Below are 27,953 nucleotides of genomic sequence, written 5' to 3' on the forward strand. Positions count from 1 at the left end.
GGTATTTAGAAACGATCCTGACGAGTTCCAAGTGCGTAAAATGTCCACTCATTTGTTAATCATTTCTTTAGCTAGTTTTTGTAGATGGTACGTACGTTCACGCTGTTGTTGAAAAACTTCTAAAGACGTTGCCTGACCTGGTTGTCTAGAAATTTTTGCTGAGTGCGCCTGTCTTTGTTGTTCTCGTACTGCCTCGTCGAGGCGGGCTCCTTTTTGTTTCGGTCGGACGAGAGTTCCACGATTTTTCAGAGCCGAGAAGTGTACCGGAACTTGGCCGTGTGACTGCAGGAAGCGCTTCCGACCCTCTAGACGCAGTTGATCTATGTCCGATTGCAAAATTTTGGGTCGAGCTGGGTATGATTCGTGCATGTAGAGATTCCGATCACCAACTAATGGTTTATAAAACTGAGCAGGTAAAGAGGTCCTGATTTGACCGTCTCTTATGGCACTATTCTCATTCGCGGAATGTTCCGCGCTTATTTTCACCTTCTCGGCAATTTTATCAGATAATTCCGGTGGTAAATATCCGCTGTAATAGTTAACTCCAGTCTCTGTGTCCTTTATTTCTGTTAATTTAGCTTTAACTGACGGTGAAGGAGACGACTTTATCGGTTTTGCAATTGTGCCATTCATTCCAACTTCAAGTTCAACCTCTTCTGTTGGGTCTAGAATTTTTACACGTTTACCTAATGAGGAAACTGTTTTCGCGCTAGTTTCTCTAGTATCGTTCGCTCTTGAACGTTGCTGTGAAGAAACATCGGACTTTCTTAACGATTCAGCGCGTGAAATTGTATTCCTGCGCGATATGTCAATACTCATATCCGTATAACTGCGACCAAGAAGTCCATGAGTTACTTCTGTCGTGTTGGTAAAGTCTCCCGAGAGCCTAGGATCCTGGTAGTCTGTTTTTGTAATAGAAATCCAAGGCGAGAGATATTGCAAAGTAGGTAAGGTTGCATCTGGCGAGCGAAACTTTAGCACAGAAGAGTTATCTCCCCTCCGTAATGGTTTGTAATTGAATATGGCATTTTTCGCCGTGTCCGTGACACGTGATTTCCGTTTTATACCCAGCGTCGACGGTGTGAAAGACACACGTACAGGCGATTGTGCACGCGCCATGTAAGGTAAGACTTCCTCTTCAACAAATGTTTGTGAGAATGGATACGCTGTATAGAACTTGTTACCACTTGGTCCCGGTGGGTCTAGGGTCACCGTGATAGGGGCCGTTATCTCAACTCCAGAAGTCATAGTGCACTATATATATCCGTCAATTTTAAAGTTACCGCTAGTCTTAAAATAGTCTTATCTTATATAGCAGGTAATCTATTTTGTGTACTTATTCACAGTATTTCACTTCATTTTTCACTTTTCGCAACAAATGACAGCCGATTTGATATTATTCAGGGTTAAACTTTGCCCGAATGACCTAACGTCTATGCTAACTTTTTTCATTTGTCCTTCAGATTGTAGATTTATTCAAACTTTATCGAACAAGTAAGCAACGATGTTTTGAGATAGCGTTGGAAATACGCTTAAATAAATTAATAAATATCTGTTAAGTTATTCCAGTTTGAAAAATTAAGATAAAATCCGCATTTCAGCTATGTCCTTGGCAAGTCAACTTTACATTTATTACCTCGATCCCTTATTATTATTATGTATGGAAGTGTTAGTTTTGTATAAAAATTGCCCAATTACTCCTAAATCGCTTTCAAAATCTCTTATTAACAATGCACGTCCTCAAAATATCAACCAGGTGTGTATTTAAATCCTTCAAAAAATTATTTTAAGGTGAGTTTTAAAAAGTAATAGTTATTATTTAATGTGATTAATAGGGACTTAAAATCAAATTTTAATCTCTGTTCTTTGTTTAAACGCAAAGAGAAATTGAAAATCTTTGTTACGGAACTATGAACGCTTCTTAAATAACCCAGTCGCTAAAGTCTTCTGCATTAATTGGTTTACACCCGATTACATTTTCTTTATCCGGTTAAACAGGTTCATTTATTTTCTTATTCAGTTTCTAATTTGTTTTGCGTCTGCTTTTGTTACCATTGTTTGCATGTCTAACTGTTGATTGTAAAAAGTTGGAAAACTTAAATGTTTGAATACCGCACAACTTATCATTGTTAAGTATACACTACCAATGTTTTAGGAGCTTTTAATACGTAGATATTTTAAGATTTTTTGCAAGACAAATAAAGGAGACCCTCTGTCGGTTTAAGTAAAGGCGACACTTTGTCAGTATACAAGTAAAGGCGACCCTTTGTCAGTGTACAAGTAAAGGAGACACTTTGTCAGTGTACAAGAAAAGGCGACCCTCTCTCAGTGTACAAGTAAAGGCGACCCTCTCTCAGTGTACAGGTTATTTATTTATTTATTTATTTATTTTGAAAAGGCGACCCTCTCTCAGTGTACAAGAAAAAAGGCGACCCTCTCTCAGTGTACAAGTAAAGGCGACCCTCTCTCAGTGTACAGGTTATTTATTTATTTATTTTGTTAGGTTTAACGTCGCACCGACACCATTTTAGGTTATATGGCGACTTTCCAGCTTTGATGGTGGAGGAAGACCACAGGTGCCCCTTCGTGCATTATTTCATCACGAGCGGGCACCTGGGTAGAACCACCGACCTTCCGTAAGCCAGCTGGATAGCTTCCTCACATGAAAAATTCAACGCCCCGAGTGAGGCTCGAACCCACATCGATGAGGGGCAAGTGATTTGAAGTCAGCGACCTTAACCACTCGGCCACGGAGGCCCCCAGTGTACAGGTTAATGCGACCTTTTGTCAATGTACAAGTAAAGGCAACCCTCTGTCAGTGTACAAGTAAATGCGACCCTTTATCAGTGTACAAGTAAAGGCGACCCTCTGTCAATGTACAAGTAAGGCGACCCTCTGTCAGTGTACAATTAAATGTGACCCTTTGTTAGTGTACAAGTAAATGTCACTCGGCCACGGAGGCCCCCCAGTGTACAGGTTAATGCGACCCTTTGTCAGTGTACAAGTAAGGCGACCCTCTGTCAGTGTACAATTAAATGTGACCCTTTGTTAGTGTACAAGTAAATGTGACTCTTTGTCAGTGTACATGTAAGGCGACCCTCTGTAAGTGTACAAATAAAGGCGACACTCTGTCAGTATACAAGTAAACGCAACCTATTGTCAGTGTGCAAGTTATGGCGACTCTCTGTCACTGTACAAGTAAAGCGACCCTTTGTCAGTGTACAAGTAAAAGTGACTCTATATCATTGTGTAAGTAAAGGTTGATAAGCTGTTATATGCTTAAGACTAATAAATTTATCTATTAAGGCGACCCTCTGTCAGTATACATGTAAAGGTGACTCTTTGTCAGTGTACAAAGAAAGGCGACCCTCTGTGAGTGTACAAGTAAAGGCGACCCTTTGTCAGTATACAAAGAAAGGCAACCCTCTGTGAGTGTACAAGTAAAGGCGACCCTTTGTCAGTATACAAATAAAGGCGACCCTTTGTTAGTGTATAAGTAAAGGTAACAATATGTTAATGTTCAAGGTATGGCAACCCTCTGTCAGTGTACAGGTAATAACGAACCTCTGTCAGTGTACAAGTAATGGCGACCCTCTGTCAGTGTACAAGTAATGGCGACCCTCTGTCAGTGTACAAATAAAAGCGACCCTTTGTCAGTGTACAAGTAAAGGGGACTCTCTATCAGTGTACAAGTTAAAGCAGCTTTCTGTCAGTGTCGATAAAATGCTTAAGACTAATACAGTTATCTATAAAGGCGACCCTCTGTCAGTATACAAGTAAAGGCGCCCCTTTGTCACAAACTAACATACCGGTCTCAACGTATCTGTTGTATAAAGACAGGTATTACATCATCTTTTCGTAAATTTTTGAGTTATTGAGGTAAATGTCAGATTTTACGCATAAAATACCTCTCATGCTTTTCTGTGATTTTATAACTTAAATTTCCATGTAAATTTCATTCAATTAGGTTCAGTAATGAAGAAGTTGATATTTTTTAAACATCAGTAATTTATGTTTTTATCCCCAAAACCACTATAACGGGCCTTAAATTGTCCATTTCTCCTTCCCGCCGTTATAGTCAGAGCTCACGGCTATGTCGTGATTCCCGTGCAAAATCCAATATTTGGCGGGACATAACCATACAAATTGGCTCGACCAGATATGCTTAGCGCACAACACATTATTCTGACTGAGGACACTATGTCACTCTTCTATTCCTTGTAGAAATTAAATTTTGCTCGATCGAGGTAAGAAATTTATTTGTTAGATTTTTGTATTATTTTTGAATTACGATTTTATTTAGTAATTTTGTAAAACGTTGACTTTTTGGCAAGAGATTAGCTCGTTTCGATATGCCAGGCTTAGTTATTAATTTTTTTTGATTTTTGTAAATTATTTATTTCGAAAGAGAAATCTAAAATGTTTCATTTGCATAAGTTGTAAAATTTATATTGGAAATTGTGTAACACGATAATAAGCAAATAATAAGCAAATAATATTGTTGTAAATTATGGAACGCCGGTACTGCATTGTATTGTAATGTATAAATGTATGGTTTGACAAGTACAGTACCGTATATTTAATTCTTAAGACCTGCCCCAGTCCTACCTTTTAACCTTAAATTGTCACTGAAAAAGCATGAAAATCCTGACTATGAGCAGTGACGCCTGTCAAAATAGAGTCTATTTTATATAAAATTCTATATAAAAATACCTGTGGTTTTGCGTGCTAAAGTGTGCCGCGTGGCCGTTAACTGTTACCTATTGTAATCATGGGTTGCATACACACAATATAATTTGAATAGCAGCGGAGCAGGGCTTTAATTGCAATTTAAAATTATTGTATGCTAGTATATTGCATATCTATAAGATGTCCGTTTTGTTGTATGGTAGTCGATAATACATTCATACCAGCTATTGTGTTACGTTGAATTTGCATTGCATTTTTGTTAATTTGTGGTTGTAAATAATAGCTGCAGTTTATCATCTTCTTATCTATAATTTTTCATCATAATCTTTTCATATCTTTATCATACTTTAACTTTAGACTAGTAAGTAATTAATTTGAGAATTGATGGAAGTAATAAGTGAAGTATTGTATTCACGTGACGTATGAATTTAATAGCACGTACAGTTTGTATAAGTAGCACGTATTATCTATGGGAGCCTGCGGAGGTATGGTGTACCCAAAGGAGCAGTTTTGTGCTTTTATTTGTATTTGCCTTAACCGCCAAGCTGCTGACCTTTGTAATCGACTGGGATAGCTCAGGGATACAAACACCGGATGTGGGGAGCCAGAATGGGGTCAACGTCTTTGCGATTTAATGGAACATTACCTTACCTAATTTTAGTGCTACTATAAGTTTAAAGTCAAATTGAAACATCTGTGTAACCATCATAATGACAGTCTATAAGCACAGGTGACAGTAACGTACCTAGGATACAGTATGGGTCCATGAGCCATATGCACTTAAATTTATTACAATTATAATGTTTTCTTAGGAAAAATGACAAAAAGCCATTTTGAAAAAAACTTTGCACCTGTGATAATGAGTCGTGAGAGAAAGGTTGGTAAGAACAGTTTTACATGTGCATTGGGATTTATTCGGATAGAGAAAACACTACCGTTTTGTACGCCGTTGCTCGCTCATGATGCGTAAACGGTTTGGAACTGGGCTTTGAAGTAAGGTTTTTCTGAAAGATTATTCTTTTGCCCGAAAGACGGTCAATCCTTGATAAGGAAATATTCTTTTGAAAAAAATATACGGACCTGGAAGCAATGCACATGTGAAACTGTTCATACCTACCTTTCTCATGGCTCATTGTCACAGGTGCAAATTTGTTTTCAAAATGGCTTTTTGTCAGTGTCATTTTTTCCTAAGAAAACATTATAATTGTAATAAAATTAAGTGCATATGACTCATGGACCCATACTGTATCCTAGGTACGTTACTGCCACCTGTGTCTATAAGTAATCTGAGAATTGAATATCTTTTATAAATCAGTTATTGATCTCAGTTTTTTCCTCTTTTCTTCTATTTAGTTTTTATTTCATTCATTGTAAATATTCATTTTTTTCTGTAAATATTGTAATGAGTGTTGAATTGTTCGTATAGTTTCTGTCCCCGGTTCGACCATCCTGTCGCATCCTTTGTCAGTGTACAAGTTAGGCAACTCTTTGTCAGTGTACAAATAAAGTCGACCCTTTGTCAGTGTACTAGGAAAGGCGACCCTCTGTCAGTGTACATGTAAAGGCAACCCTTAATGTACAAATAAAGGCGACCCTATAGCTGGATGGTGATCAGGCACCCACGCTAAAATCCCAAAGGGTACCATAACTGCTGGATGGTGATATAATATCCATACTAAAATCCCATAGGGTACCGCGACTGCTGGATGGTGATATATTACCCATACTAAAATCCCATAGGGTAACGCGACTGCTGGATGGTGATATAATACCCGTACTAAAATCCCATAGGGTAACGCGACTGCTGGATGGTGATATAATACCCGTACTAAAATCCCATAGGGTACCGCGACTGCTGGATGGTGATATAATACCCGTACTAAAATCCCATAGGGTAACGCGACTGCTGGATGGTGATATAATACCCATACTAAAATCCCATAGGGTACCGCGACTGCCGGATGGTGATATAATACCCATACTAAAATCCCATAGGGTAACGCGACTGCCGGATGGTGATATAATACCCATACTAAAATCCCAAAGGGTACCATAACTGCCGGATGGTGATATAATACCCATACTAAAATCCCATAGGGTACCGCGACTGCTGGATGGTGATATATTACCCATACTAAAATCCCATAGGGTAACGCGACTGCTGGATGGTGATATAATACCCATACTAAAATCCCATAGGGTACCGCGACTGCTGGATGGTGATATAATACCCATACTAAAATCCCATAGGGTACCGCGACTGCTGGATAGTGATATATTACCCATACTAAAATCCCATAGGGTAACGCGACTGCTGGATGGTGATATAATACCCATACTAAAATCCCATAGGGTAACGCGACTGCTGGATGGTGATATAATACCCATACTAAAATCCCATAGGGTAACGCGACTGCTGCATGGTGATATAATACCCATACTAAAATCCCATAGGGTAACGCGACTGCTGCATGGTGATATAATACCCCATACTAAAATCCCATATGGTACCGGGACTGCTTGATGGTGATATGGTTCCTCGTACTAATATCCTAGAGGGTACCGGGACTGCTTGATGGTGATATGGTTCCTCGTACTAATATCCTAGAGGGTACCGGGACAGATGGATGGTGATATGGTTCCTCGTACTAATATCCTAGAGGGTACCGGGACAGATGGATGGTGATATCGTTCCTCGTACTAATATCCTAGAGGGTACCGGGACAGATGGATGGTGATATCGTTCCTCGTACTAATATCCTAGAGGGTACCGGGACAGATGGATGGTGATATGGTTCCTCGTACTAATATCCTAGAGGGTACCATAATCCGTCTGTTAATCTATTTTAAGTAACATTACCACGGTACCATATTCGATATCACCAGCTTTTACCATTTGCAGTTTGATTTGACAGTTGGAAACATTTACAAATATTTCATAAACAATCATTAGGCGTCTATATTCTTCTCTTATAAGTTAGATGTGTTCGTTCCAAGCGCCAAACAAATCGAATAAAACCTTTCATCAAATTTTGAACCGAAACCATAATCATCAGATAGAAAATATTCTAACCAAGAAATTGAGTGCTCGCACTTGTATGTTTCGTTCAGAAATATCATGGAAAAATAATGCAGGCTTTTTATTTTTATAGTTTTACTGCTGTTTTGCGAAACGCTTATGCAAAGGAATTGATTTTTTTTATTCCGAATTACTCCCTTGCAGAATAGTCCAATACGAAAAGAAATACTGCGTTTTCGGACTGTGGGTTTCGAATATTGTTATATATACTTACAGGACTGTGAATGCATCTTAACGCACACTGTAAAATACTGGTTTCTATTTATTGTGACGTCATAGAAAAAAGCGAAGGCCACACCAAATTAATTTCTTGGTCGTTGGATTTTTCCCCCAAAAATCAGGAGCGAGTATAAAAATAAAAATATTGTTTTGGATTTCACCTATTTTTGGAGCGGGCGAGGAGCGATTTGAAGAAAAAAAAACTTGTTAGAAGAATCAACAAGTACTGCCAATTAAAACATATCAAAAAGGCTTGAAAATACATAAAACAACCAAAGATCCTTAAATATTGAAGGTTAAATGACGAACTGTCCCAAAAATACATGGCAGCCAATTAACACCTGACTCCAATATATCTTTATGTATATCAGGACGCGCTACATAGTACTATTTACAAACATTGAGAGATGTAAACAAACTAAAAGGACAGCAGACGGATACAAAAAAATCTGGCAATTTAATCATATTTCTAGTGTATAGAACTAATGTGTTGGCTAAGTTTGTATCCAAGGCAAACCAGTGCCCTAGCCACATAAACAAAGGGTTTCTCCTTGGATTTTATCTCACTACATAAGAAAAAGAAAGCTTTTACTCTCATGTAGTATATAACAGAAATCATTATACATATGGAAAACACTGAAATCACCTCACCAGTACATTAGGTACCCATGATCTATATATTATAGTGTCTGTCAACTTTCAATGCAATTTCGCCAGATGCCAGGAAACCCATCATCCACTGATGGCCCAATTCACTTGTAAATTCAATGATTTATTTTGCAATTTCTGTTGCTCTTTGTTTTAACATTTAACTTTGGCATACTCTTGATGCTGCAAGTCATAACTGCAATAAATGCATTACCATGTTCAGTGTCTTTTGATAAACAGATCTGATGTTACCCATAAAACAAATCAGAAAAAAAATTCTATAAACAGTAACATAATATTCTTGTATTTCAACTCTACTAGAAAATAATAAACAAGTAAGCCTTTAGTGCATATTTTCTTGGATTGGGCGTGGTAAGCTCTTTAGGATTCTTTTACTCTAATTAAGTTCCATGTGCGTACCCATTCTCCGCTAGAAAATTGTGTTCATTTTAAAATCAAAGTTATATCAATAAGACCAGCAGGACTAGCATAAAATATTTTTTGCCTCTGGTTCTACAGAACTTTTGGAATAGGCAAATGTGCGGATGTCAAAGGCTTGAACCCTAAATAAACTCAAAAGCATGTATTTTACAAATGTCAGATTGTATTACACAAACACATGTATGCAGTTCCATTGCCCTTACTATATTAGTCCTAAAAATGCACAAACAGAGAAAACAGACTTGTTCAATTTTTATCTCATGTTTTACCCATTTTTGGTCTCAAGGTAAGGTGTGCACATCATGGATTCATGGACTGGGTAGGTAAGGGAACTTAATTCTTCCCATGTGTACAAAGAAGTATTAAAATTGCCGAAACTGAAATTCACTGGAAACCAATATAATTTTGATAGGCAATCTGATCAACATTTTAAAATGGACAAATTCAGAAACTGTATTTGATAAGTCTTATTTTAACGACTAAGCAATTACCTACTGTCTTCTTGCTGAAGGGCTAACGGGATAATGTGTAATCACAACATATTTCTGATGACAGAATCTTTATTAATTTAGCTGCCTGAAACAATTACTGGTTTATCACACATACAGAATTAAATTTCCATGATGTAACGTCCAAATTGAGTTATACCACCTGTTCATCATTTAACTGCTAGCCAATTATTGCTGTTTAAGGATCGCAGCAAAACTCTTGTTCTCATCACCAATTATTATTTGATGACACTGTTTTGAATAATGAGATGTTGATGTTCATCTTGAGAAGAAAATAACTTGCAAAAACTCTTCCTAATGACCTTTCCCAAATTTATTTATACAATCTAACTGTCATATCGGCTGTCAATTTTGCATACTAGTGCAATTGTTGAGACAAATACAGAGGCTGAAACATGTTCTCCTGCTGTTTTAGTGGACAATTGAAAGTATTAAATTTTATGAATCCCTGTCGCTACATAGTGAAAAAAGGACCCTACACAGTGAAAAAAGGCCCGCTCTGAAATATTTTAACCAGTCTGCAAAAACTGAAGCGAGCGGAAGCTGATTAAAAAAAAAATCTTGATTCTGAAAAAAATGGAGCTGGAAATCCGTTGACCAAGTAATCAATTTGGTGCGGCCTAAAGGTGTGAAATAATGATATATATGTTCGACATGTCGCCAACATATATAAATATATAGATCTAACACAACAACCGCATAAACAGTGTCTGTCTAGGACCCATAAGCGATAATTACTGGATCCAATGAGTATTAGTTAGTTTGTTTCACAACTGGTAGTTGGGTGTTACTATTAAATACATATGAATATTACCAATATCTAATTAGATATGTGTTTATTGTTTATATGTGTATTGCTGTATCTGCTTCTTGTATTCACGTAATATTTCTCCTTACTTGTCCCATTGTGTAATGTCCAAGTACAGTTTTAAACTTTCAATATTTAAATGTAATAATGTTAATATTTGACACTATTTAACATTTTTCAGGGCTTCACCAAGTGCCCTCAACACGAGGTTGACATTGTGCTCAGTACAATTATGGCCCATCAGTCCTATTCGCCATATCTTTCCAGCCTGAGCTCCAAGTCCGCCAGATATTTCCAAACGATAACTGAAAAGAATACGCCTGTGAATGAAGAGGTTATTCAAGTGCAAACTACATAAAGTTGTAACTGAACATTTTTTTAATCGTCTAGACCTATTATGATCATTGTTCACGTTTTTATAAATGAAATAGAGACACTAATGTTATCAAGTATTGAACTACCAATCAATTAAATCATTGTACATAATTCCAGTTTGTTCACTTTGTTTGGGTTAACAGAATTACAATAAAAAAAACTTTATTTCACATTAAGTTTTATGAAAGAAAGCATGTTTACTGTTTCATGGCAAAATCTGCAACGTCCTTCCAGTTGACTCCGTCAGGAACGACAACACCCGTAACACAAGGTAACCTTGCTAACTGGAATATAATCGTAACACAAGGTAACCTTGCTAACTGCAATATAACCGTAACACAAGGAAACCTTGCTAACTGCAATATAACCGTAACACAAGGTAACCTTGCTAACTGCAATATAACCGTAACACAAGGAAACCTTGCTAACTGCAATATATCGTAACACAACCGTAACACAAGGTAACCTTGCTAACTGCAATATAATCGTAACACAAGGAAACCTTGCTAACTGCATATACCGTAACACAAGTAACTTGCTAACTGCAAAATGTTAATTCGCTAATTGATTATTTAAATAACGGTATTATATCTAGAAAACATTATGAATTTGTTTCAGAATAATGATAGAAAACAATGAAACCCAAAAAATTGCCTTTAACTGAATATAACGAAAAGTTGTAAGATGTATATGTAGTTAACTAGAATATATGTTGAAAACATGTAGTTAACTAGAAAATAATGGTAGAAATATATTGTTACTAGAAAATAATGGTAGAAACATATTGCTAACTAGAAAAAATGGTAGTAACAGAAATTTCTAGTGAACTGGTAGGGAAATATTGCTAACTAGAATAAAATGGTAGAGAACATACAGCTATCTAGAATAGAATGGTAGAAAACATATTGCTAACTAGAATATAATGGTAGAGAACATACAGCTATCTAGAATAGAATGGTAGAAAACATATTGCTAACTAGAATATAATGGTAGAGAACATATAGCTATCTAGTATATAATGGTAGAAAACATACAGCTAACTAGAAAATAGAGATAAAAACTTATTGCTAACTAGAATATAATGGTAGAAAAAATATTGCTAACTAGAATATAATGGTATACAGCTAACTAGAATATAACGGAAGAGAAAACATTGCTAAGTAGTAATGGTAGGGAATGTATTGATAACAGAATAGAATAGTAGAAAATATATTACTAGAATATAATGGAAAAACATAATTACTATAAATAATGGTATGAAAACATTATTAATAGAAATAATGTAGTAAAAATATAGTTAATAAAAGTCAGAAACAAACATTAATTGTTTAACTAGAAAAATAGATGGTAGGGAAACTATTGTTAACTTAAAATATCATAGAACATCTGTGAACAGGAATAGTGGTAGAAACAAATGTTAATAGGAATAGGTGGTAGGAAAAGATGTTGTTCGAAAGAAAAAAATGGTAGAAAACCATACAGCTTACTAGAATAGTGTTGTAAACATATTGTTAAAAAATAATAAATTTTGGAGAAAAGACATATTGGTGAGAGGAATAGGTGATAGGTGAACATAGTCGTTATCAGAAAATCCGGCGAAAATATTGTTAACTGAAAATATTGATAGAAACCAATTGTTACACTAGTAAAATAGTTGGGTGGAAACATTTTGTTACTGAAAATAGATGTATTACAACATATTGTTAACTAGAAAAGAATGTAGGAAAACCTATTTAACTAGTAATAATTGATAACATATTGATTCAAAAATTTCAAATTTTTACTTTGCGTGTGGGAGTGAAAATGCCGTTCATAAAGAATAAGTATAGCTAGAAAAAATTATAAAATTGTATAAAGATTAAATTTATCCTTGCAATAAATGTAAAGAAAAATATTGCAAACTTGAAAATATGGTATGAAAATATTATTTTAACTTAAATAATGCAAGAAACAACTGTTATTGCATTTAAAAACTACTAGTAGTTTTTAAAATGGATATACGAAATAGCATTTGGAGATGGAAAACGGATATTGAAATATAGGAAATGTTTCGCTTTTAAACAATGTCTTTATAGGGAATACATGTTTTATGAAGGTTTTTTGAATTATGGCTAGTTGGTATGTTCACGATGTCTTGTTGTGACAAAATTTCTTTTACTGTAAATAGGGAATACTGTTTCTGGAAGGTTTGGAAGACGCCTTTCAATTAGTTTTTTACATCAAACTGATGTTTCCACTCTACAGACAAACTTTTTGGACCATTTTTTTTACAGCAAGTCCGGGTTTTGTCAGACTAACGCTTTTAAGGTAATTTTTCATTAAAATTACGTTTTGTACGAGGAGTGAATGTAGACGAAGGCGTTTAGTTTAAATTCGCGTATTGTAAACTTATATAATAAATTGCATAATATTGCAGAACCTGAAGTATTACGAATTCTATTTATTTTAGTAAACTTTTATTTGATAAAACTGTTAAGTCCCCAAACCCTACACCAATTTAAAGGAAAAGTAAACGGGCTACCGTATCACATTGAAACGTTGTTATATTTTTTATGTAATGCATGTTTTTAAATGAAATTACATGTTAATATTTTCGTGTGTCATTCAGGACAGTAGTTCTGCTGTTTTGACTTTACAGAACTTTGGTACAGTGACATTTTGTTAACTTCCATTTTTAAATAAGTTTTACCTTATCTTTTAACAAAATTCAAACCATGTCTTTTAACCGTTATGCAAATTTGTGGAACTCAGTTGACATTGTTAGATCTAATATATTCTAAACTCTGAATTCATTCACAAAATAATGGTACGCTATACAGTTTATCTATGTGATATTACTCGACAAACTTGTTATGAAACAGAATATTGAATAGTTACAATTGTATGTTTTACTTGACTTCACTGTTTTATGGTGTGACGTCATTGTCCAAAGATTCATGAATAGCGAATATGCATTTGTTAAAGCGGGATCAGTTGGCCTATTTTTGAAATAAATAAAAAATGATAAATAAAAAAATCCTTTAATTCATTTTTTCTCATATATTCTAATCAAACTTGATTTGTAGCATCTTTATTAGGTCGGGAGCCAACTTTGTTCAGCTGGGACATTTAACCCTTTTAGGGGCTGCTAGAGCTAAACTAGAAATGCCTTTTACAGCATCTCATGAACAGCTTGGTGGATCTTTGTATACTTTGGGCTGGAGCATCATTTTTAAGGTTCTCTTCCAAAATTATTTATATAGGAACTTGGGCCCTATTAGGAACCACTATAGCAAAGTAGATATGCCTTTCTTCGCATTAACCCCTAAATGTAATGGATTTTTTCATCTCGATGTGTAACAATATCGTAAGGTCTCCTGCTATTTTGTTACAAATGGGGATAGGGACCAATTTAGCTAAAAATATAAACACGTTTAATGACCTCTTCTCATGAACCGCTTCATGAATCTTCATCAAACTACTGCTGTAATTATTCGTCCTAGGATAAACGAAACAAAATTGCAGCCCTACAAAACCTTTGCGAAACATTAAAAGAGAACCATTTAAATTGTTAAAGTGCGGTGTTTAGTTTTGCAGTTTGAAAAATGTTAGATGAAAGATGAATGTTAGATGAAAAATTCATAAACTTCTTTCCTTATTACAATTCGCCGACCATCATTTTTAAAGATATTTCTTGTTTAATTATAGGCTCAGATGTAATGTTCACGAATAAAAGTCTTGATTGTTGACATAATTTCGCCCTTTCTCCAGTAAATATGACACTTCTCTGTAGGCTGGAAGTGTCCTTTCACGTAGATATGTTTTTACATCAAAAACTGATGTTTCCACTCCTACTGACCATAATTTTTGGCCATTTTCTTTTACAGCAAGTCCGTTTTCGGTAGAGTGAAAACACATTAAGGTAATTTACTACAGTTAAAATTACAGTTTTTGCCGAGGCAAGGGATGTACTGACTTGAATTGGCTTGTTTAGTTTAGTATATTGTGTATTGTTAAAAACTTATATAATAAACTGCATAAACTACTGCAATACCTGAAGTATACGGATTCTATTTATTTTCAGATAATCTTTTATTTGATAAGCATTGTGAGGTCCCCAAATCCCTACCACCCTGTTAAAGGGAAAATAAACAGGGCTACCTCTCAGGGACATATGAAACCTTTAGTTTATATTTTTATAATTGTAATGCATATTATATGCAAATAACATGTTAATATTTTGCACGAGTGTGTCAGTTCACAGGACAGTAGTTCACCTGTATCACTTTACAGAACTGGTACAGTGACATTTTGTTAACTTCCATATTTAAGATCACGTGTTTACCTTATCTGTAACAAACAACTTCAAACCAAGACTCTCTAAACCTTCATGCAGTTTGTGGACACACTTGACATGGTTAGCCCAACTGTTTTCTAAACTCTGAAATTACATTAAATTTATATAATTCGATATAAGTTACAATATACAATATAAATATCACAATATTGTCAAACATTCGGCGGAATACTGTTAACCAAATTCTAGCACCCGGGCTGATATCCAGCACCCGGAGAAATACGGCTGATGTAAAATAGTGCAAGGTAGCTAACTATATTATCATAAAATTTATTTTAAAAGAAATTAATTTGCTTTAACAAATTAATATTCACCGACTTCAAACGTTCACAGAGCCGGCAATATTCCAACAAATATAGGATTATATATTTGTCTACCGATGTTCGATAAAGACCTCAGCAAAAGGTAGCTTGAATTCGGCGCTTATCTAAGTACACACACTATAAACGACTGTATTCCCCTTATTCCTGTTGCGACCGGTCAAAACAATAAACTGACCGCTAAAAGTTTAAAGACACCATTTTAAAGTGATTGATATGCTTTGTTGGTATGTATATTTATATTTTATTGGAAGCTGAACATGATTTTTTTCTTAATATAATATGTTAGTCTTATTACAGGTAAAATTATAGCAAAAAACTCGATTGATCACTGATTTTGTCCAGAAATTGTACATTGTCGGCGTCAAAAGTACATATTTTCTTGCATGAAGAATGATCTACATATAAATCCCACTGTTTCATGGATAAAGAAACAATACTAGTTTGGTAATAAAATAAAATCATTGCTAAAATATCCAATTTGTTTATAACCGTCAATGAAAGAGATACGGTGTGATGTCCCGACTGTATGCATGTTTGCTTGCAGTACTGTACAAATGTTTGCGACTTTCGTAAAAGAGACTGTATGCCTGTTAGCAACGGACCACCCTCAAGCATTTTGCATTGACGAGTTTGTTCGATGACGGGTTTATCTCACACAAGGGCACCGCACGGAGAGTTTTGGTGCATCCTTGTTTACAACATTACAACATTCAGTTTGGTAACTGTTCAGTCTTTTGATTCCTCACCGCCGTCTAGTACACAGGAGGGGCGAGAAGTGTATCATTCGTATGCTACATGTTCGTATACTGACAACCGGCTCAGTTAAACATGCCGTAAGGTTTTATAAATTGCTTCCTGATGTGTAGTAACAAACAAACAATTCAATTATGAATAGATATCCCCTCTGTCGTCTGTTAAAAAATATTGGAACGTTTGCCGACCTGGGACCAGATGTCCGCCGGTTACTTTTTTATTCAAAATATTAGTCTTGATAGAAATCACTCAGTGTGTATGATGTTTCGCTTTTACTGCATAGTCAGTTTAGTGTTCATAATCTCAAACTCATGCATTTGTTTTTCTAAGTCTCATTGAATGTCGAAATATAGCCAATTATTATATACTCGTTTTTAATGTGTGTCACTGCGTTATTTTTTTATTTACGTCAGTATTGCTAGTTTTATTCTGGTTGCTGAACAAATTCATAATATTTACACATCATTAATATGTGTAAGTACGTTCGTCATAATGAGAGCATTCGCTTTGCATCAAGAAATATGCACTCGTTCTTTAGCGGAAGAATATTGCCCTCCTAATGCTCTGGAGAACTCATGCATATTTCTAGATACAAAGCTATTAACCTGTAACCATTAGCTCGTGATGAGCCCTACAGTTCTGAATATGATGTAATGATCAAATAACTTCTACATGACTTCCACATCAATTGTTATTTCACGGCATGTTTGTGTACGTTATGGTTAACGTGCTTGACGCCTAATTTGTAAGCATATTTTTGGCAATCCTGACTCATAAACCTTTCATTAATTATTAACATATCAACATTCGTGAATTTTATGTAAGAATAGAGAGTAAATATGTTCACCTCCTCTGCAAGCCGGGCAAGCCCTTCCCGTAAGGCGTATGCATTGCTAATAGGTCCCGTGTGATGGTATCTGAAGAAAGTAGAAGAAAGCCAGTATGTTGATAAATACTACCCAAGTACAGTCCATAAAATGTAAACATGGACGGGTCCAAACGGAAGGGAAAGAAGCATTTTATAGAAATATTTCAATGGCAAAATACAATACATATCGTAGCCCAGACCTACCTATAAACCGGGCCAGTCTATTTTATAAGTACAAGAACACGGTAGACCCAATTAAACAAGCTAATAAACTTTGATAATGTGACAGTAAGTGTTGCCTTCAATACAATCGACGCTGTTTATTTTCCAATACAGGTAAATCCAATAATTGCTTTGCAATAGATCTATGACGGATTATCTTTGAAGGAGTTCTGGAAATACTTTAAGAGGAAAAGTACTATCAAAAATAGCCTTTCTATTGAATCTTTTTTCAAATATTTTTCCGAGCTAGGAAATGATATTTTTCAGAATGTGAATATGGAGTCTGAAGATTTTTCTTCTACTCATGATTTTGATTGTACTGATGATGCTGATGAAATTTTAGATCAGCCAATATCTGTTAATGAAATTGTAGATGCTGTGAAATTACTGAAAAGAAGTAAGGCATTTGGAAATGACTTTTTATTAAATGAATATTTTATCGAGTCAGTAGACATTTTGTCGTCTCATTTATGTGATATATTTAATAAAATACTTGACAGCGGTTATTTTCCAGAAAATTGGTGTGAAGGAGTAATCGTTCCTCTTCACAAAAAGGGAGATAAAACAATGTAAATAACTATCGGGGAATAACTTTAGTAAGTTGTCTATCAAAGATTTTTACTTCTATTGTGAATAAGAGAATAAGTAATTATTGTGAAGAAAATTGTATTTTATCTGATGCTCAATTTGGATTTAGAAAAGGGAGATCTACTATTGATGCTTTATTTATTCTTTCGTCAATTGTGCAGAATTACATTAATGATAATAAGCGTTTATATTGTGTATTTGTTGACTTTAAAAAGGCCTTTGATTGTGTATATAGAAATGCCCTTTGGCTGAAATTATATAAAACTAGTATCAGAGGTAAACTATTACGTATTGTTAGGGATATGTATAATAAAGTCAAGTCTTGTATTAAATTATGTAATAAATATTCGGATTTCTTCGAATATGCAGTAGGCTTACGACAAGGGGAGGTAATCTCGCCGATATTATTTTCTCTGTTTATAGATGACCTTGAGCTGTTTTTACAACAGGATACTACTTGTGGTTTAGAATTAAATGACATTATATTGATACTACTGCTTTTTGCAGATGATATGGTTATACTAGGAAATTCACCTGATGAAATAAACAGAAGTTTAGATTTATTATATAGTTATTGCAACAAATGGAGTCTTGATGTTAATATAGATAAAACTAAAGTAGTTGTTTTTAGAAAAAGAGGCGGTTTATTGCGCTCTGAGGAGTTTTGTATAACGGTAAGAAAATAGAAGTTGTTAATGACTTTAACTATTTAGGAACTGTTTTTAATTATACGGGTAATTTTGCATTAAACCAAGAACAACTAGTTGGTAAAGCCTTGAAAGCTTTAAATGTTTTATTGATCAATTGTAACAAATATAAATTGAAACCAAAATTACTTTGCCAGCTGTTCGATTCCTTTGTAGGGTCTATTTTAAGTTATGCAGCCGAGATTTGGGGCCACAGTAAATCTAAAGAAATTGAAAGGGTGCACTTGAAATTTTGTAAAAAGATATTAAATGTAAATATAAGAACTTCAAATGCAGCCGTTTACGGCGAACTAGGGCGTTATCCATTGTATATTGCAAGATATGTTAAGATAATTAAGTACTGGTTTCGTCTACTAGAAACAGACAACATAATTCTCAAAGAAGTGTATAATATGTGCCTAAATGATTGTAATAATGGTAAAAATAACTGGTTAACTAAGGTTAAGAATTTGTTATGTCAGTACGGTTTTAACTATGTTTGGAATGATCCAGCTGTTGTAAATAGTAAATCATTTTTACTTCTTCTTAAACAGAGAATTGTAGATACATTCATTCAAACTTGGCACGTTGACAAGGAGAATAACGGTGTTTTAACCTTGTATACAAGCCTTAAAGCCTCTTTTGCATATGAAGCATATCTAGATATACTACCTAGTAACTTAAGAGTCTTTGTCAGTAAAATGAGAATGTCTTCTCACTCTCTACGTATTCATACTGGTAGATATGGTATAAATAGTGTTGTTAGGAATGAACGTTATTGTACTTACTGTAATACACATGATTTGGAAGACGAATATCATTTCATACTTATATGTCCTTGTTATAATGATATTAGAAAAAAATACATTAAACGATTCTATTATGTAAGACCAAGCGTTAGTAAATTTATAGATCTGTTGAATACTATGAATAAGAATACATTAAAAAACTTAGCATGTTATATAAAATTTGCATTATCTCATAGAACTGCAATTACTTATAATTAATTACAGTTCATCCTCTCAATAGTATCTGTAGGAATATCTTAATATTGCCATTGTGACTTTGTATATATTTGTATTATTTATGTAATTTGTGATGATGTACTTATTGTACAAATCGGAAATAAATGTATGTTCTGTTCTGTTCTGTTCTGTTATCTTTGAACACCCCTGGACTTTTTGGACTCAGCTGCCACATTATCAAAGTTTATTAGTATTTCCTGATTTGGATTCACACTAAAGCATTATCGATAATCAGTTATTAACACAACAAAAGGGAGATCACAAACTGTCGCCTCATTACAGTATAGGGAATATATCACAAACTGTCGCCTCAATACAGTATAGGGAATATATCACAAACTGTCGCCTCATTACAGTATAGGGAATATATCACAAACTGTCGCCTCAATACAGTAAAGGGAGTAAAGTATAGCTAGTATATCACAAACTGTCGCCTCAATACAGTATAGGGAGTAAAGTATAGCTAGTATATCACAAACTGTCGCCTCAATACAGTATAGGGAGAAAAGTATAGTTAGTATATCACAAACTGTCGCCTCAATACAGTATAGGGAGTAAAGTATAGCTAGTAGATCACAAACTGTCGCCTCAATACAGTATAGGGAGTAAAGTATAGCTAGTATACCACAAACTGTCGCCTCATTATAGTAAAGGGAGTATATCATAAACTATCGCCTCATCACAGTATAGGGAATATATCACAAACTCGCCTCAATACAGTATAGGGAGTAAAGTATAGCTAGTATATCACAAACTGTGGCCTCAATACAGTATAGGGAGTAAAGTATAGCTAGCATAGCACAAACTGTCGCCTCATTATAGTATAGGGGGTATATCATAAACTATCGTCTCATTACAGTATAGGGGTTATATCACAAACTCTCACCTCAGTGCAATTTTAAGAATTTATCACTAACTGTCGCCTCTTTACAGTGTAGAGAGTAAAGAAAAGCTAGTATATCACAAACTGTCGCCTCATTATAGTATAGAGAGTATATCATAAACTATCGCCTCATTACAGTATAGAGAGTATATCACAAACTGTCACCTCATTACAGTATAGAGAGTTTATCATAAACTGTCTCCTAATTACAGTATTTAGAGTATATCACAAACTGTCACCTCATAATTGTATAGAGAGTATATCAAAAACTGTCGCATCATTACAGTATAGCTAGTATATCACAAACTGTCAATTCATTACAGTATAGAGAATACATTACAAACTGTCGCCTCATTACAGTATAGAGAGTATATCATAAACTATCGCCTCATTACAGTATAGAGAGTATATCGTAAACTATCGCCTCATTACAGTATAGAGAGTATATCACAAACTATCGCCTCATTACAGTATAGAGAGTATATCACAAACTGTCGCCTCATTACAGTATAGAGAGTATATCACAAACTGTCACCTCATTACAGTATAGAGAGTATATCACAAACTGTCACCTCATTACAGTATAGAGAGTATATCACAAACTGTCGCCTCATTACAGTATAGCTAGTATATCACAAACTGTCACCGCGTTACAATATAGGGAGTGTATCACAAACTGTCGCCTTAGTACAGTATAGAGAGTATATCACAAACTGTCACCTCAGTACAGTATAGAGAGTATATCGCAAACTGTCACTTCAGTACAGTATAGAGAGTATATCGCAAACTGTCGCTTCAGTACAGTATAGAGAGTATATCGCAAACTGTCGCCTCGGTACAGTATAGAGAGTATATCGCAAACTGTCGCCTCGGTACAGTATAGAGATTAAATCGCAAACTGTCGCCTCAGTACAGTATAGAGAGTATATCGCAAACTGTCGCCTCGGTACAGTATACAGATTATATCACAAACTGTCGCCTCGGTACAGTATAGAGAGTATATCACAAACTGTCACTTCAGTACAGTATAGAGATTATATCATAAACTGTCGCCTCGGTACAGTATAGAGAGTATATCACAAACCGTCACTTCAGTACAGTATAGAGATTATATCACAAACTGTCGCCTCGGTACAGTATAGAGAGTATATCACAAACCGTCACTTCAGTACAGTATAGAGATTATATCACAAACTGTCACTTCAGTACAGTATAGAGATTATATCACAAACTGTCGCCTCGGTACAATAATGAGAGTTTATCACAAACTCGGTAATAGACCTTTTCGGCGTAAATGTAAATGTACATGACTATGTAAGTGTATACGTATTTCGACTAATTTCGAGGCGTTTTCTCAAAACACTGGACGGAACATATTTTGGAAGGAATAATTAAGCCAGTTTACATACAAAGTCAAACCATGCTAGGAACGTACGTAATTAAAAGTCTGGCATAAAAAGCAACATCAAGTCTACATTTGGTTGTCTAACTTCACTGTGCCATTGGTATTAATATCAACTAATAATATGTCATTCGTCGTTGTCCAGAGAAACCTGATGTTGGTGATTTATATTAAGTTCTATTTAGATTAAATAAGAACAGTAAAAGGAGGTGAAAACGAAATGAATTGTGAAGGACGGACGGACAACGAATATTGTATGTCTCACGGGTTCTCTACACCAGGGGAGTAAAATCCTGCTTGTGGTAGTTCTCTTCAGATTCAACAATTAGGGGACGACCATTTAAAATCAAATGAGTCCAAATTCTTTATGTGAGGAGGCCATCCAGCTGGCTTACGGAAGGTTGGTGGTTCTACACAGGCGCCCGCTCGTGGTGAATAATGCATGGAGGGGCACCTCGGGTCTTCCTTCACCATCAAAGCTGGAAAGTCGCCATATGACCTATAACTGTGTCGGTGCGACGTTAACCCCAACAAAACAAACTCAGGTGTGCCATGACTATGAGACTTGGCATATTAGTATATTATCTAAAATATGTTTCAGAAAACCCCTTACTTTGACCGAAGTGTGTACGTAGTCGCATACATATACACTTACGCCGAAAAGGACTAATAATTTGTTATAGTCATAGTGTACTTATATTTTAAAATCATCGATACACCACCGGAATATATAATACACTGCCTTGGTAACAATATTTTAAAGTCTTAGTGTATAAAACAAATCCATATCAGCTCGTTGTTACATACACCATCTCCTTAACGTAATTGAAGTCAACTTTGAAATAGACATATCCCAACCTTGATACATTATAACATGCTGTATGTCTAAAAATGTAGAATGAACATCATGATAAGCTATTACTAGTATGTGTTAGGTCATACTGTCTGTTTAACAGTCACAATACGTTGTTAAAGTCATCATGTATGTTTCACCACCACGTTACGTTGGTAAGGTCATATTGTACGTTTAACAATCTCAGTACGTTGTTAAGGTCATGCTATACGTTTCATCATCAAGGTACGTTATTAAGGTCATACTATATGTTTCACCATCACGGTAGGTTGTAAAGGTCATACAGTATGTTTCTCCATCATTGTACATTATTAAGGTCATACTACATGTTTTACCAGAATGGTACGTTATTGAAGCATACTGTATGTCTCACCATCATGGTACGTTATCAAGGTCATGATGTATGTTTCTCCATCACCGTACGTTATCAAGGTCATGATGTATGTTTCTTCATCACCGTACGTTATCAAGGTCATGCTGTATGTTTCTCCATCACCGTACGTTATCAAATTCATAATGTATGTTTCTCCATCACCGTACGTTATCAAGGTCATGCTGTATGTTTCTCCATCACCGTACGTTATCAAATTCATGATGTATGTTTCTCCATAGCCGTACGTTATCAAGTTCATGATGTATGTTTCTACATCGCCGTACGTTATCAAGTTCATGATGTATGTTTCTCCATCACCGTACGTTATCAAGGTCATGATGTATGTTTCTCCATCACCGTACGTTATCAAATTCATGTTGTATGTTTCTCCATCACCGTACGTTATCAAGTTCATGATGTATGTTTCTCCATCACCGTACGTTTTTAAGTTCATGCTGTATGTTTCTCCATCACCGTACGTTATCAAGTTCATGATGTATGTTTCTCCATCACCGTACGTTATCAAAGTCATGATGTATGTTTCTCCATCACCGTACGTTATTTCCGTCATGCTGTATGTTTCTCCATCACCGTACGTTATTAAGGTCATGATGTATGTTTCTCCATCACCGTACGTTATTAAGGTCATGATGTATGTTTCTCCATCACCGTACGTTATCAAAGTCATGCTGTATGTTTCTCCATCACTGTACGTTATCAAAGTCATGCTGTATGTTTCTCCATCACCGTACGTTATTAAGGTCATGATGTATGTTTCTCCATCACCGTACGTTATTAAGGTCATGCTGTATGTTTCTCCATCACCGTACGTTATCAAGGTCATGATGTATGTTTCTCCATCACCGTACGTTATCAAGGTCATGATGTATGTTTCTCCATCACCGTACGTTATTAAGGTCATGCTGTATGTTTCTCCATCACCGTACGTTATCAAGGTCATGCTGTATGTTTCTCCATCACCGTACGTTATCAAGGTCATGATGTATGTTTCTCCATCACCGTACGTTATTAAGGTCATGATGTATGTTTCTTCATCACCGTACGTTATTTCCGTCATGCTGTCTGTTTCTCCATCACCATACGTTATCAAAGTCATGATGTATGTTTCTCCATCACCGTACGTTATCAAAGTCATGATGTATGTTTCTCCATCACCGTACGTTATCAAAGTCATGCTGTATGTTTTCTCCATCACCGTACGTTATCAAAGTCATGCTGTATGTTTCTCCATCGCCGTACGTTATTTCCGTCATGCTGTATGTTTCTCCATCACCGTACGTTATCAAAGTCACGCTGTATGTTTCTCCATCACCGTACGTCATTAAGGTCATGCTGTATGTTTCTCCATCACCGTACGTTATCAAAGTCATGCTGTATGTTTCTCCATCACCGTACGTTATCAAAGTCATGATGTATGTTTCTCCATCACCGTAAATTATTTCCGTCATGCTGTATGTTTCTCCATCACCGTACGTTATCAAAGTCATGAAGTATGTTTCTCCATCACTGTACGTTATCAAAGTCATGATGTATGTTTCTCCATCACCGTACGTTATCAAAGTCATGATGTATGTTTCTCCATCAACGTACGTTATCAAAGTCATGCTGTATGTTTTCTCCATCACCGTACGTTATCAAAGTCATGCTGTATGTTTCTCCATCGCCGTACGTTATTTCCGTCATGCTGTATGTTTCTCCATCACCGTACGTTATCAAAGTCATGCTGTATGTTTCTCCATCACCGTACGTCATTAAGGTCATGCTGTATGTTTCTCCATCACCGTACGTTATCAAAGTCATGCTGTATGTTTCTCCATCACCGTACGTTATCAAAGTCATGCTGTATGTTTCTCCATCACCGTAAATTATTTCCGTCATGCTGTATGTTTCTCCATCACCGTACGTTATCAAAGTCATGAAGTATGTTTCTCCATCACTGTACGTTATCAAAGTCATGATGTATGTTTCTCCATCACCGTACGTTATCAAAGTCATGATGTATGTTTCTCCATCACCGTACGTTATCAAGTTCATGATGTATGTTTCTCCATCACCGTACGTTATCAAAGTCATGCTGTATGTTTCTCCATCACCGTACGTCATTAAGGTCATGCTGTATGTTTCTCCATCACCGTACGTTATCAAGGTCATGCTGTATGTTTCTCCATCACCGTACGTTATTAAGGTCATATGTTTCTCCCTCACCGTATGTTATTAAGGTCATGCTGTATGTTTCTCCATCACCGTACATTATTAAGGTCATGATGTATGTTTCTCCATCACCGTACGTTATTAAGGTCATGCTGTATGTTTCTCCATCACCGTACGTTATCAAAGTCAGCATGTTTCTCCATCACCGTACGTTATCAAAGTCATGCTGTATGTTTCTCCATCACCGTACGTTATCAAAGTCATGACGTATACATGTTTCTCCATCATTGTACATTATCAAAGTCATGCTGTATGTTTCTCCATCACCGTACTTTATTTCCGTCATGATGTATGTTTCTCCATCACCGTACGTTATCAAAGTCATGCTGTATGTTTCTCCATCACCGTATGTTATCAAAGACATGCTGTAAATCGGCTGCCTCATGACGTCCTTCATAGTGCGAGAAAGTGTTTATTTTGCTAAGGAACATAAATCTAAACTTTACATATGTTTTCTTGACGGTCGTCAAGCTTTTGACAGAATGTGGCATTTTGGCCTTTTTTATAAACTCAAACAAACTATTGATGATACGTCACTACTTGCATTTTTCGAGATGTACAGAAATATGACAAGTTGCGTGAAGAACCGTGGTTTTGTTTCTAAATGGTTTCCTATAGGTCAAGGTACGCGACAAGGGGGGAAATCTTCTCCGCATTGCTATCTTGCTTATATAAACGGTCCCATACAGGAAATAGAACAAAGCGGTCTTGGGTTTTGTCTGTATAACTATCAATTGTGCTCTCCAACAGTTGCAGATGACATGATATTTGTTTCATTCTCAAAACGCGCACTTGAAGAAATGCTAAATATCTGTCATAAGTACTCGTGTAAGTGGCGTTTTGATTATAATACGCCGAAATGTGCGATAATAGTTCTAAATGAGACTGGAAACTCCCGAAATAATAGACAGTGGAAACTTGGTAATAAGGAGATAAGCGAAGTAGAGACTTACATGCATCTTGGTCTTGTATGTGATAGATTTCTGTCAACAGGAAAAATGCATGAAGCAGTGACCAAACTGAGAGGAACTCTACTGAGTGTGACTCAAAGTGGTTTACATCCAACCCAATTAAACCCACTGACATCTAGAACAATATATAATGCTGTGGTAATTCCTAACTAGTAAGGCTTTATACGACTGCGAACTGTGGAGCAACTATTCTAAAACGGAGTTTGATCATTTGGAAGTAGACCACAGGTTTTGTATGAAACACGTGCAATCATTAAAAGTCAACACAAACAGACTTCACATTGTGTGCGTTAAACATGGTATCCATTCGGAAAATACCGTTGAGCTGAAGAAGCTACAATTTCTGGGCCAGCTGTGTCGACTACCATCGACCTGCTTAGCGAAAAAAATTTTTGTCAGCCGGTTAATGTCCTTTATGAACCATGATGAGCAGTATACTGGGTTTATTCCGGATGTTTATAGAATCCTGCAAAAGTATGATCTGCTTCAGGTCCTGCCTAACTATATCGCGAGCGGAGTATTTCCTGGACAGTATGCTTGGAAAAAAACCTCTAATTACTAGTGTTGTTTTTAAAAACAAAAGAGTGCGGGTTGAAACCCTAACAAGCAACTGTACAAGCGTAGCAGATGTAATAGAGGTAAATAAACCATGTTTCCTATGGGAAATTGCAAGAACACTTCCGGAGTTGTCTCTCTTGTGTTGTACGGCGGTTCAGATACTGAGTGGTATGGTATCCAGGTCATACGTTCACAAATGTAAAACATGTAATTTATACATTGAAAGTGAAATTGATCATGCACTTTGGTTTTGTAAAGACAATGAAAATAGGAGACAATGTCTGATATCTATGCTTTACGATATTATGGGTCTAGTAGAATTTATTCAATTTCAAATTTTGTCAGTTAATGAACAGTCATCTATTGTTGTGCTGCTAGCTATTAAGACAAATGATGAATCAGTATTCACTCATGTACCCTTGCTAAGACGTATCTTCAACATGATTGGCTGATCTGTATTTACATATGGTTATATGTGTTTTGTTGCACACATCGTGTCAAGCTTATATATGTATATATGTGAACTGTTACACATTTTAACCTAGACTTAGTGACAACCTGTGTGAATGTCTGACATTAATTATGAACATGTTTATTCATTTTTTTTCATTGTTGTTCCATATTTTTAAATTCAAAACTTTTTTTAAGATCTTACATGTGTCTATTCCTTGTGAAACATTTCATCTTATCGGAAGAATGCAAACGAACGTTGGCAGCCGCTAACTCGACTTTTATATCATTTTGTTAAAGAAAAACGTTCTTCATCTGTTATTCGTTCTGCTATTTTGATATATGTGTTCCCTTTTACAAGCTTTCTAAGACCTGCAAATCTTGAGTTTCGCTTTCGTTTCAAAAGGTTAAAAAGGTTTTGGAAATAACTTGCGTGATTACTTTGGAACTTATATAAATACTCTTTGGAATAATCCGGCATATCTTCATTCCTGTAAATCTTGTTTTTCTTGTACATTCGCTCAAGATTTGCTGATATGTGAAGATTACGTAATAGAGTATTACATTCGTTGTTTTTGTTTTTAATATGTAATTGAGTAAGTTCTGTTGATGCACTCAGGGTCACCCGTAACGGTAAATTAATTAAGGATTATTTTGTGGTT

At 35.6% G+C, this 27,953-nt stretch overlaps 1 protein-coding gene across 2 annotated transcripts in view; it reads right to left on the reverse strand.

Moving 5' to 3' along the window:
* Positions 1-8,012: 8,012 nt before the first annotated feature.
* Positions 8,013-27,953, reverse strand: part of LOC123538488 (alanine--glyoxylate aminotransferase-like) — a 44,703-nt gene continuing 24,762 nt past the window's right edge. Inside the window, exons 9-12 of one of the 2 annotated variants that reach the window (XM_053523304.1) lie at positions 17,028-17,097; positions 15,093-15,188; positions 10,970-11,088; positions 8,013-10,698 (exon numbers count right to left, since the gene is read on the reverse strand). In XM_053523304.1, coding sequence (XP_053379279.1) covers positions 10,557-10,698; positions 10,970-11,088; positions 15,093-15,188; positions 17,028-17,097 — 427 coding nt within the window. In that variant the 3' untranslated portion in view covers positions 8,013-10,556. The remainder of the gene's footprint in view (positions 10,699-10,969; positions 11,089-15,092; positions 15,189-17,027; positions 17,098-27,953) is intronic. The other variant, XM_053523305.1, reaches the window with a different exon arrangement.

Source organism: Mercenaria mercenaria, chromosome 14 (genome assembly GCF_021730395.1).
Source record: "Mercenaria mercenaria strain notata chromosome 14, MADL_Memer_1, whole genome shotgun sequence".
Lineage (NCBI taxonomy): Eukaryota > Metazoa > Mollusca > Bivalvia > Venerida > Veneridae > Mercenaria > Mercenaria mercenaria.